The sequence below is a fragment of the Pollicipes pollicipes genome, unplaced genomic scaffold (assembly GCF_011947565.3).
Source record: "Pollicipes pollicipes isolate AB1234 unplaced genomic scaffold, Ppol_2.1 Scaffold_4881;HRSCAF=5763_pilon_pilon_pilon, whole genome shotgun sequence".
NCBI classification, from domain to species: domain Eukaryota; kingdom Metazoa; phylum Arthropoda; class Thecostraca; order Pollicipedomorpha; family Pollicipedidae; genus Pollicipes; species Pollicipes pollicipes.
Genome location: NW_023596576.1, coordinates 51,677,380 through 51,688,499, shown reverse-complemented (window position 1 = coordinate 51,688,499; position 11,120 = coordinate 51,677,380). Strand labels below are relative to the sequence as shown.

Genomic DNA, 11,120 nt, shown 5'->3' with positions numbered 1-11,120 from the left:
TGTCGCTTTTGCGTTGGCGAGTTATACATTAGGTGGGGTGGGGGCACTTATCTCCAATTTGGGGGGAAATGCGACGTGAGGTAGGTAAAGGGAGAATTGAATGTCAAGAGCAGCCATGGAAAGGTGAGTGATAGCGATTGTTGTGGTGTGTGGTTACATTGCCCAACAAATCTTTGGCGGCATAAGTAAACGATTAAAGTGAAAGGGAAGAAATTGAATTAAATTAGAAATGGGAAGAAACACAACATATGAATGGAATAGATGATGGTAATACCGGAGCAGAAGCCACAGTCCCAAACACCAATTTTGTGCGTGGGTGTCGGCAGTAAGCCAGCCTGTGTATGGTTTGAAGTAAAAGGTAAAGGGAGAAGGAAAAGTAGAGCTTAAAAAACTTTCCCGTCAGCGCATACGTCGAATGCACTGCCAGCACGCATGACGTCACGCATCCCAGCTGACGATCGTGCTGACGACAGATTGAACGGGGCCCATAACTTGCAAGTGACAGTCGCCCTGCCGTAACCTTTGACCTATTTTTCCCGTTTTTGTGAACAATGAATGTAAAGTTCCCGGCGTTCTCCTCAGAGCGGCACCTTGCCCTTCCCCCACCCCTCTAGCCTGTATGTGTATTGTTGGTAAGGTCACTGTCATTGTAAAACCCCTTGAGCGACGGATCTCCATGCTTGCTTACTCAAATAAACGTGCTTTATATCTATGCCATATGCATAGTGCACATCAATTTGTGTGTCAACATGTGAGGCCTGCGCTCTCAAGTCTCTGTGCGATAAGCCGGTTGCAGTTCCCAAATCTTGACATATAAAACAAAGTGCCGCTGAAACGACAGCATCACCTGACGTCTGAAATCGCCGCAATATGTGAAATGGGGCCGGATGCTTGTCAGTGTACGTTCCGACAATCTTATTCACCTGCCAACTTGAAACTATCTAGATGGGGCCGGATGCTCGTTAGTATTATGCATTCCAACAATCTCATTAACTTGCCAGCTTGAATCTATCCAGGAGATTGACCAAGCTCGCCAGACTTGAGCGGCGAATCACTTTACCAACAACGTTGTGCGTCACGTTTGTATTTAGAATGGAACAAAATGTCGGGCCGGGCATGATCTTGCCACATGGTGTGATCGCACAAATGAAATCGTGACACATTGAGTTTACAGTGGTTCCTTGTCCAGTGTTCATTCCCTCAGGAATACGTGGCTTTGGACGCATCAGCGGTCATAGCGTATAGTACCTTGTGGTAGCAAAAGCTGCCACGAACTCGTCTGACCCCTTGAGCTTATCAGACCATTGATAAAACAGGCAGCAGCATCGCCTACACCAATCACAACACATACACAATACCTACATCCAGGTAAAGCCCCCTGCGATTGTTATACAGCAAGACATTGCACATCCAAAACCAAGCCACGAACACCAGTCAACCGCACCAACAGCATCGTGACCCACGACACGACCACCCGTCACGTGATGATGCTCGTTGAGCAGTCTGGTCGGGATCTGGTGCACCGGCCGCGCGCGCTGAAGTTCATCTGGCGGCGAGGGGACCGGGAGCGGAGGTCTGAGACATCCGTCCGGACACGAGGCGCTGCCGCCGCGCCTGACCGCCGGCACGATCCCGGGGCGGGCGAGGAGGGACTCTCCTGAGCGCTCAGACTGCACGCTGTCCCTCGCCAGAGGTCGCTCGCTCCCAAGCTCAGGAGTTCCGGCGCTCAGGGTGCGGCGCAGGTGGGGTCAGGGAGTGCTGTGTTTGTGGTTGGAAGTTTCTAGCCGTCGCCATCGCCCCTGGCTCGACCGCCGCTCCTGACTCGGCCGCCGCCCCTGGCCCAGCCGCTGCCCCGTGAGTTGACGACGTTTCCCCCGTACCCGCCGCTGTGCCCTCTTCCATCTCAAATGCATCGTTCTTCTGAAAAAGATAGGTTGTGTGATGCCGAATACTCCCACAGAAGTTTCTACCATTACAGCGAAAATTCTTAACCTTCCAAGGCGCTCGTCTTCGGCCCGTCTCAGCACACGCAGCTGCTAGCCCCGCCCTGGTCACACATCACGTGACTCACCGTGCCGGCCGGGCCGGTCGTCGCCTCCTGGTACGTGGGCAGCTTGCCCCAGTCGCCGGACGACCGGGTGGTGAAGATGGGCACGTAGGGAGGCGGCGGCTCGTCCGGCTCGTTCTCCTCCGAGTAGCGGCGCGCGCCGTTGCGGTCGCGGCGGGGCCCGACGCGCGGCAGCCGCGCCTCGCGGCGCCGGTGACGCTGGTAGTGCTGCATGTACAGCCGCCTGTCGGCGCGCCGGTGGCGCCGTCACGCGTCAGCGGCGACACTAGCACCCCAGCAATGCAGGGCGTCGCTGGCGCTGTCCACCGACACGCGAGAGGGACGCTGATTACCGACATGCGAGTGCCCCCTCCCGATGTGCTGACGCACGATGTGCACGCCGCTGTTTGACAAGGCGAGTGTGTGTGGTATTGTTCAACTACACAGGGAAGTCCGTCACGCTGATAGCGGCACACGGGTGTTTTGCACTCTCATCCGTCATGCTGGTGTCCGGCCTCTGTTTTGCGGCCTGCGTAGAATGATCTCGATAGTTACCAACAAACAGCTGTCACTGTTACTGGTACTTGATACGCAAACGCAAACGGCGGAACAAAAAATAGATATCGCCACCATTTGGCGACTCGTGAGTATCTTTGTCGAGGCGCAGCCGACATGCGAGCGTCGCTGTCCAGTGGCACACGAGTGCAGCTAACTACCCATCCCCGGCCGCCAGCAGCGAGTGTCGCACTCCTCGTTCGCCGGACGCACCGTGCCCGTGTCCCTGTCACTGGTACGTGCTCGAGTGTTCTCGTCATCGTCCACCAAGAGTGGATGATGACGAGAGCAGAGTATATTTCCCTGTCAACTCGCGCACGAACGCCACCGTCCATGTCATGAACTACATCAAGAACTATCGCTGAACACGTCTGCGACCCTGTACCGGCAGTGATCGGCATGTTGGGCTAAAGGCTCGATTGTTACTTAGAACGAATGGTAAGTTACGCAACAACCAACGCTGCCCACCAGACTGAGGTACGTTATATCACAGTCCACGATGTCGAACCGTCCCGACCGGTACGCCATGTCACAGTCTACTTAGCCGAAGCACACCGAGAAGTACGTCATGTCAGAGTCCACTCTGCCGAACCACGCCGAGAAGTACGTCATGTCGCAGTCCACTCTGCCGAACCACCCCGAGAAGTACGTCATGTCAGAGTCCACTCTGCCGAACCACACCGAGAAGTACGTCATGTCAGAGTCCACTCTGCCAAACCACACCGACCGGTCCGTCATGTCGCAGTCCACTCTGCCGAACCACGCCGAGAAGTACGTCATGTCAGAGTCCACTCTGCCGAACCACCCCGAGAAGTACGTCATGTCAGAGTCCACTCTGCCGAACCACGCCGACCGGTCCGTCATGTCGCAGTCCACTCTGCCGAGCCACGCCGAGAAGTACGTCATGTCAGAGTCCACTCTGCCGAACCACGCCGAGAAGTACGTCATGTCGCAGTCCATTCTGCCGAACCATCCCGAGAAGTACGTCATGTCAGAGTTCACTCTGCCGAACCACGCCGAGAAGTACGTCATGTCAGAGTCCACCCTGCCAAACCACACCGACCGGTCCGTCATGTCGCAGTCCACTCTGCCGAACCACCCCGAGAAGTATGTCATGTCAGAGTCCACTCTGCCGAACCACACCGAGAAGTACGTCATGTCAGAGTCCACTCTGCCGAACCACCCCGACCGGTACGTCATGTCGCAGTCCACTCTGCCGAACCACCCCGAGAAGTACGTCATGTCAGAGTCCACTCTGCCGAACCCCCCCGAGAAGTACGTCATGTCAGAGTCCACTCTGCCGAACCACCCCGACCGGCACGTCATGTCGCAGTCCACTCTGCCGAACCACCCCGACCGGTACGTCATGTCGCAGTCCACTCTGCCGAACCATCGTGAGAACTTCTCGAGCGGTACGGCGCAGCCACCAGCCGACGGTATCGAAGCCACACCGAGCAGTGCGACACAACCACTCACCTCTGCATGTTGCTGCGGACCTGCATGCAAACGCCAATGGCGACGACGGCGAAGAGGATGCATATGGAGATGAGGATCGTGGTGTTAAAGAATGCCGACTGCATGGACACGCACATGACGCCACTGTCATCCGGGCTGAACGGGAAGTCGCACACGCAGACGCCGCTAATGCAAGAGCTGTGCTTGGGTTGACACGTCTGGTCACTGACCACGGACGCCTCCACCGTACAGTTGGCACCCAGATCACCTGGGGGAGGAAAGTGCAAGGGTGATGCCGCGGGTCACGCGTGCGGGACATCGTCTTCGCCAAGTTCGTCGTACGGTGGTTGGAGGCGCGTGGAGTGCGCATATCCCAACTGTGGAGTTCGGATATCCCAACTGTGGAGTTCGGACATCGTCTCCATTGCGGCGCGAGGTAGCAAAAGAAAAGAAAACCGGTGTTAAGATTCGTCACAATTATGTCGGATTCCTACACTCCTAATTGTGGTTGAACTGAGACCCGAATTGAGTGATCAGATCTGGGAGACGCCATAGAAGCTTGGGCCATGTCAAGGCAGAAACAGCCCGAGAAGCTTCCTAACTCTGTCCGCACGCTTTCCTGAATGCGTCGGTGCCGTGTACGGGCATGGCGGCAGCTGCGTAGCCCTGACTCGGCTGCCAGCTCTCGCCATGGGTTCAACACTGGGTTATAGTTACGTAAAGCCCTAGGGCGATGGATGCGATAGCCGGTTCTAATGGAGAGCTGATCAAACAACACCGGGACCAAGCTCGAGCGACCATAGCGGGCGAACGCGGCAGGCTGCACCCGAGCCCCACGCCGCCGCTTCGCTGGATGCAGAACGACAGCACGGGAACCAAGCGCTGTGACCCCGGAGCAGCACCACCCCCACACCGCCTTGGTCATCGCCAGACCCGGGGCAGCATCGCCTCCTGTGATGGATCGGACGGGCCGGCGGAGAGCCGAACACGGCCGTACGGGCGCCAACTCACGGTCCGCGCCGTGGCGCAGCGGCCCCGACCGCAGCATGGGCTCACCTTTCAGCACGCAGAGGTCGGCCGCATCGCTCCAGTAGGCGATTTCCGAGCAAAGGCAGAAGTTATCATGTTGGCAGACGCAGTACTCGGGATGTGTGCAGCAGTCGGAGGTGCCGTTGCACGTGTGGGGCTCTGCGACTACGAATGCTGACGACAGCGGACGTGGTGGTGAGCACATGCACTGTCTGTTAACGTTCGCCGGTTGCCATGAACCGACAACGGATTTTGGCGCTTGACTCTGCTCATGACACGATTGCAAGAAGACCTACAAAAGCTCCCGCTGCCGTGGACATCAACTGCTTTCCGTGAACAGTAACAGTGAAGAGGCTCAAATTAAGGACGATCACGATGGTGATCACTTTCAAAAATGCTCGACATTCCACGCCCACGCATACCACCTCCGCCCCCTTGAACAACCCCTCCCCCTTCTACGCGCACAAAAGCATTCAAGATCATGAAATAGCTGCAAGGAAGGACGGCGGATGTGGGGAATGCATGACGCCAAATAAAACGAATCTGCTCTGACGTCACTGCTGACGCCACGGCCGGCGCATTTGTGCGTTGGTAGCAAAAACTAACAGCAGTAACAACCAAACAATGCTGTTATTTCTGTCGCATAACGCACAGGTGTGCAATGGTTGTTTTGTTTTTCAAAATTTTTCATGCTGAGGTGTTGGAGGAAAGGCTTAAATACTCATGGCCAGATGGAACCAGCTTAGAGCAATTGTGTTACAAAAGTAGTCGTACGTTGGCAGTAAAATTTCGTCTGTTGCTGAGCGGCGTGCAGATATATGTCACCAACAGGTAGTTGGGAAGGCGTTACATAACAGCATGTGGCCAGTGCTCGCGTCAGAATGTATAATCCGCTATTAGGCGGTCGCCCTTGATAATGCATCCAACAAGCCCAAAGTCCTCCACCGAGCCTCGTCGACTCGTGATATTCACAAGTGCGTCATGCGAAACACCTGGCCGCTGTGGTTCATCGGTGCCAGAGGACCCACGCGACAGCATGGTGAGATCGTCAAGGGTGCAGATCTCGTCCCCCACACTGAAATCGGTGTGGCGAGACTTGTGTTCCTGGCAGATGCATACGATGCATGATGAAGGAACCGAGCATCAAACGACCAAACGTGATCCATTGTAAGCCATGGCTCGAGAAAGTCAGAGGGAGGCAGGAGTGTGTATAAATGAAAGGAGTCGGTGGCTTTTTGGTCCCTAGAGATTCCAACTCCATCACAACAACCTACCGACATACCGACTAGCAGTCAGCCCGGCCCCAGATAGCAGGAGCCGAGCACACAGTACGAAATGTCACCGTAATACCGATATCCGGACTCCAACACAACAACCTACCGACATACCGACTGGCAGTCAGCCCGGCCCCAGATAGCAGGAGCCGAGCACACAGTACGAAATGTCACCGCAATACCGATATCCAGACTCCAACACAACAACCTACCGACATACCGACTGGCAGTCAGCCCGGCCCCAGATAGCAGGAGCCGAGCACACAGTACGAAATGTCACCGTAATACCGATATCCGGACAAGGAAAGCTGAGCTGAACCCAGGGGGTAACAGGTTCAGTACCTTGTAAGTCTGTCGTGAGCTGGTCCGGGCCCACGGGATGACGACGTGATGTAAATGGGCAAGAAATGTAAATGTGGTGTAAATGGGCAAGAAATTATGTACTTAAATGACTATTGATGTACACATTGGAATGCTAATCCTCCCTGACGTTGTAAATAACCCAATATCGTGTGAATCAAGAGTATCTTTAGTTTATCGTTACAGTTGGTGCAGTACACCAGTCATCGGAACTAGGCTCAGACGGACCAGACCGGACCAGATCCGGCCGTACCTCTCTCAGGTGAGAGTTCGACCTAGGCTAGGACCAAAACAACCTGGACCAACACACCTGCGCCTCCGGCTGCGGCGCCGACGCGGCGGCGGGGCCGTCTTACCGTCCAAGAGGTGTCCCAGCGGCTGCTGGCCGGCCTGCTGCTGCTGCAAGCGCGGCGAGGCGGCCCGGCCAGGCGTCCGCCGCCGCGCCGCCCGCCGCCGGCGTCCAGACGGCCAGCGCGCACAGCAGCACGGTCAGCATGGCCCGCGGGTCGGCCCGGTGCAGCCGCATTACGGCCGCGGTCGCCGCTGGTCGGCTATCGCGCGCGTCGAGCGGCCGCCGCGCCACACGCCCGATAACACGCTGTTGTGACGTCAGAACAGATTTGTGGCCGCCGGTTATCGGTCGGTCAAGTCGCGGCGCCTCCTGGTCATCGCCGGTTGGCGTGCCGGTCCTTACCCCCTCCTAATGAAGCTCGAAGGGCTGGACGTGGCGGGTTGTATCTGGGAGCGCAGGCCCCGGCGTTGCACACGTCAGCGTGTGGTTGGGCGTGTGGTTGGGCGTGTGGTTGGGTAAAGGTATGTGTTTACTAGGCGTCATAATGCAGCATCACTTCTAGAATACCAATAGCTTTCCGCAATCCTGTTCAGTTAGTGTTTGTCCGTTTTCGTAAGAGGTGTTAAGTCGTTTGAGGCCATGTGGTATGCAAAATTTTGCAGAGAACGAACGCTCCTTTTGGTGGCAGCGACACCTTTTGACAAAGACAGGTACTTCTGTATTATAGGTGGCAGTCGGCCGGCAGCAGGATACACATTTGTGTAGTGCTTCGAGGAGACGCCCCATCGTATAAAAAACAAATCCATATTGCCGTTTATATTATACACCGCCTTCTCAATTAGTTGTTTTATATGCCCGCGACTGACTGCTGGAAACACAGATGGTTGAGCCGGAATGTCCCCATGACCCGCACCAGGCGTCAGGTTGTGTCGTGAAAATATGATGTTAGCCGGGTAGTCTCGGCTCCGCCGGCTTCGGCTTTCCATACAGATACACGTCATTAGATGTATTCAGTGAAGAAACTGCTCTACTTCTGTAAGGGAGGCCGCGATTTTGATGAGTGTTGCCTGCAGTTCACGGCCCGTCCTTTTAGGACTTCACATCCTCATGTTTGTGAGTTTGATGCACATGAACTTGTGTAGGTTATTACGCGCCGCCTATGGGGGAAAGTCATTCAGGCATGTGTGACATCATAGAGACGTCATGGGAACGCAAGGTTGTTGGCAGAATCTGTGACAAGGAGGTGGCCACCATGTTTTGCGAAGGGGCGATTTTGCGAGCGCATCCTAGCTACATTGACAGTACCTACGCACCATAAGAGACAAAAAACGACACAAACGCAAATGGGTTCAGTCCCTGACGTATCAATGAGTTATTGGTGTTGGTTTTCCCTGGTGCCTTAGACAATTATTTCAGCTGCGCACCGCGCCTGTTCACCCGGCTATCCCTCGGTTTTCTAGAGTTTGCCTCCACATGTCACGGCCCATGGTAGAGTCTATGTGATATAAAACTAAAATAGTTTTCCCGATCGCCAAATTTCAGAATTAGTTTCAGTAGCGTCGTGGTCGAACACTGTACTCAAATCTGACGGGGAGTCCCATAAGCCCTTGCCCTATGATGTTACCTAACTATGGCGCCTTGATGACCAAGCTTACTAATAAGTAAAATTTGGTTATGTATGTCGGCCGGGCTGCGCAGCCTCGTGTGCCGCTGTCGGCGCCGGGTTGCGCAGCCTCGTGTGCCGCTGTCGGCCGCATGTCCCTGCCTGCGCTGTCTTGTATGTCACCTGATACCTAGCGGCTCACGAGCGTCTTGAGCATGCTGCCACGGATAACTCTCTTATTAACTCGCCTGGACCGAGTATCACTCCACGAGCGTCACACATACGTCACAAGCAGGAACAGCCATTCAGCCCAGGACACACATCAGTAGAGCCCAGTTGGGAGCTGGGATGACAATGGGATGACAAAAAAACGTGCAGTTGGGTTTCATCAGCAAAGGCATTGAAAGAGGACTTTTGAGGTAGCAATTGCCACTGTTTATTTACATTGTTATATTAATCTGTAATAAATGGTTTTAAAAGATTTGGGAAGTGACGATACAGCTAACATATGATATCATGATAGCTGATTTTTAACAACTACACTAACTAATGTATAATATCATGTTAATATATCAAAGTATATGGATAATTGTACCTGTTCCGCGCCGAACAATCGAGACGTCACGCGTGTCAGACGATCAGGCAGGGCTCCGACCGAGCGCCGATCAGGCAGGGCTCCGACCGAGCGCCGATCAGGCAGGGCTCCGACCGAGCGCCGGTCAGGAGCGCCGGTCCAGCAGGGCTCCGACCGAGCGCCGATCAGGCAGGGCTCCGACCGAGCGCCGGCACACGTCACCGCAAGGCTGACAAAGCGGCCGCAGTCCACAGCGGCGGGCCGATCACCGTTCTGCTTCGCTTTCTCTCGGACGCCATGGTGTGCGATCGAACAGCTGCTTAACAAAGCGTACTCTAGACGGGGGTCAAAGCCTTAGAGTAAGCGCATTTCTTCGCTACAGCGCCATATACTAGAACAGTGGCATTGCACGATGCAGCGATTTGTACATGTGGCGTTCGGTCTTGAGGGTTATTTATGATTCGGTCCTTAATTGTCTCGTCCTTTGATTATGTCAAACACTCACATACCGGATCGGACCGCGCCCAACATTTTATACGATGATGTGCGCCACTTGGTCTTGTCGCACAAAAATATATCGCTCCAAAATACGTGAAGGGAATAATTGTTTAAAACATGTGCCTAAATACTCTGTTCTCCCCGCACCTAATGACTCTATCCTTTCCCCTCCCCTTCCCCCTCCCCCTCCCCCATTGCACTGGACTATTCTAAAATATGCCAGCACGCCATTTGCTCATGAGTTTCCGTAGCTATCGCGTGTGAAATCTGAAGATTCCGCCTTGGAAGGCCTTCCACAAACAACACGTGATGAAGTTAGCCGGTGCATGCATCGCGATCGACAGCACGTAGCCAGCCGAACGCGCTGACCACTGCTGCGGAACAACAATGTGTGCACACACGCTATTGCGTCTCAGTCGCTTTTTTGTTTCATATCGCTATGGTGCAGGCCGCCGAACGGACCCTAACACTTTTCAATAACCGCCGCACTCGCATGTGACACACGCGATATGTGAATTAGCCAATCCAGTTACGCCATTGGAAGGCGCAAAGCCAGTTGCACATGAAATCGGGCGTAAGCCGCAGTGGAAATGTTTGCTGTTGTCTCGGCAGCGTTGTTTTTTGCCCTCTTCTGCTGGTCCCCACGTCTGCCGCACGTCCACTGATGCACCTGGAAATCTCCTCCGCTTAGGGGCCGCCTGCAGAAACTCGGGATGTTCAGTCCGGTGTGTAGTCGACGGTATGCCGGCAAATGAGAGCGGCAGTTTGTGCCGACGGCAGCGACGACCTGCGCGCTGCCGACATGTTCAGTGGAATTGGTCATGGTGAACCGGGCTTTGCACCAGCGTCATTTTCATGATTCCAGTTTCTCCGGGTTTCGAATCCAGCGTATTTTATTTGAGACTGCGTTCGAAAACTCGACATTGTTTGCTTCCCGGTCGATCGCCGACGTCGCTTTGGGTCGGGCGGTGTTGGGCTGGCTACGTTATTTGTAGATGGCACACGTACCTGCACGGAGGAGTCGTTTTTCGCATTGTTATCTGCTTGGGACTGCCGTGATCTGACAGAGATCCGTGAAAAACGCCGAAAACCATCGCATCTGCGGTTGCGCACGAGCGCACGTGGGCCTCAACGCGTATCGGTTCGCGCTTTGCTCGCACGAGTGCGCGTTTCCGTTCCGCGTCTAAATGTGCTGATCCCATTTCGCTGCGACCACCCGTTGCCGAGCGGTGGGACAAGTTTTTAAAACGGGTTTTGGCGAATTTTAACTACTTCTAAATTTTGCGTCGTGCGCACGCCTGACGGCGTTCCTCCGGTCGTACCTGCGTTCATGTAATACGACAGTGCGTCTCACCTGACCTTATCGCATGCCAATTTCCCCGTTAAAGCTTTTAATAACGTCAGAGTACGAGCGCATTCAGGCATGACGACGG

The 11,120-nt window shown here is 54.7% G+C and overlaps 1 protein-coding gene and 1 long non-coding RNA gene across 2 annotated transcripts; both read right to left on the bottom strand.

Annotated features, from left to right (window-relative positions):
- Positions 1 to 1,068: 1,068 nt before the first annotated feature.
- LOC119101021 (uncharacterized) lies at positions 1,069 to 2,226 on the bottom strand. The gene is made up of 2 exons (XR_005094494.1): positions 2,072 to 2,226; positions 1,069 to 1,920 (listed from the first exon to the last, which is right to left on the bottom strand). It is a non-coding gene; the product is annotated as an uncharacterized LOC119101021 (long non-coding RNA).
- Positions 2,227 to 2,643: 417 nt separating this feature from the next.
- Positions 2,644 to 7,111, bottom strand: LOC119101020 (uncharacterized). The gene is made up of 4 exons (XM_037224263.1): positions 7,077 to 7,111; positions 5,114 to 5,260; positions 4,079 to 4,325; positions 2,644 to 3,647 (listed from the first exon to the last, which is right to left on the bottom strand). Exons 3-4 carry the CDS (start codon positions 4,192 to 4,194, stop codon positions 3,143 to 3,145), a joined length of 621 nt encoding a protein of 206 aa, XP_037080158.1. The 5' UTR covers positions 4,195 to 4,325; positions 5,114 to 5,260; positions 7,077 to 7,111; the 3' UTR covers positions 2,644 to 3,142.
- Positions 7,112 to 11,120: the final 4,009 nt, after the last annotated feature.

Coding starts and splice junctions, on each gene's coding strand:
- LOC119101020 (XM_037224263.1), bottom strand. CDS start 4,194: ATGTGCGTGTCCATGCAGTCGGCATTCTTTAACACCACGATCCTCATC. Junction 3,648..4,078: donor GTCCGCAGCAACATGCAGAG/GTGAGTGGTTGT, acceptor GTGGTTTGGCAG/GGTGGACTCTGACATGACGT.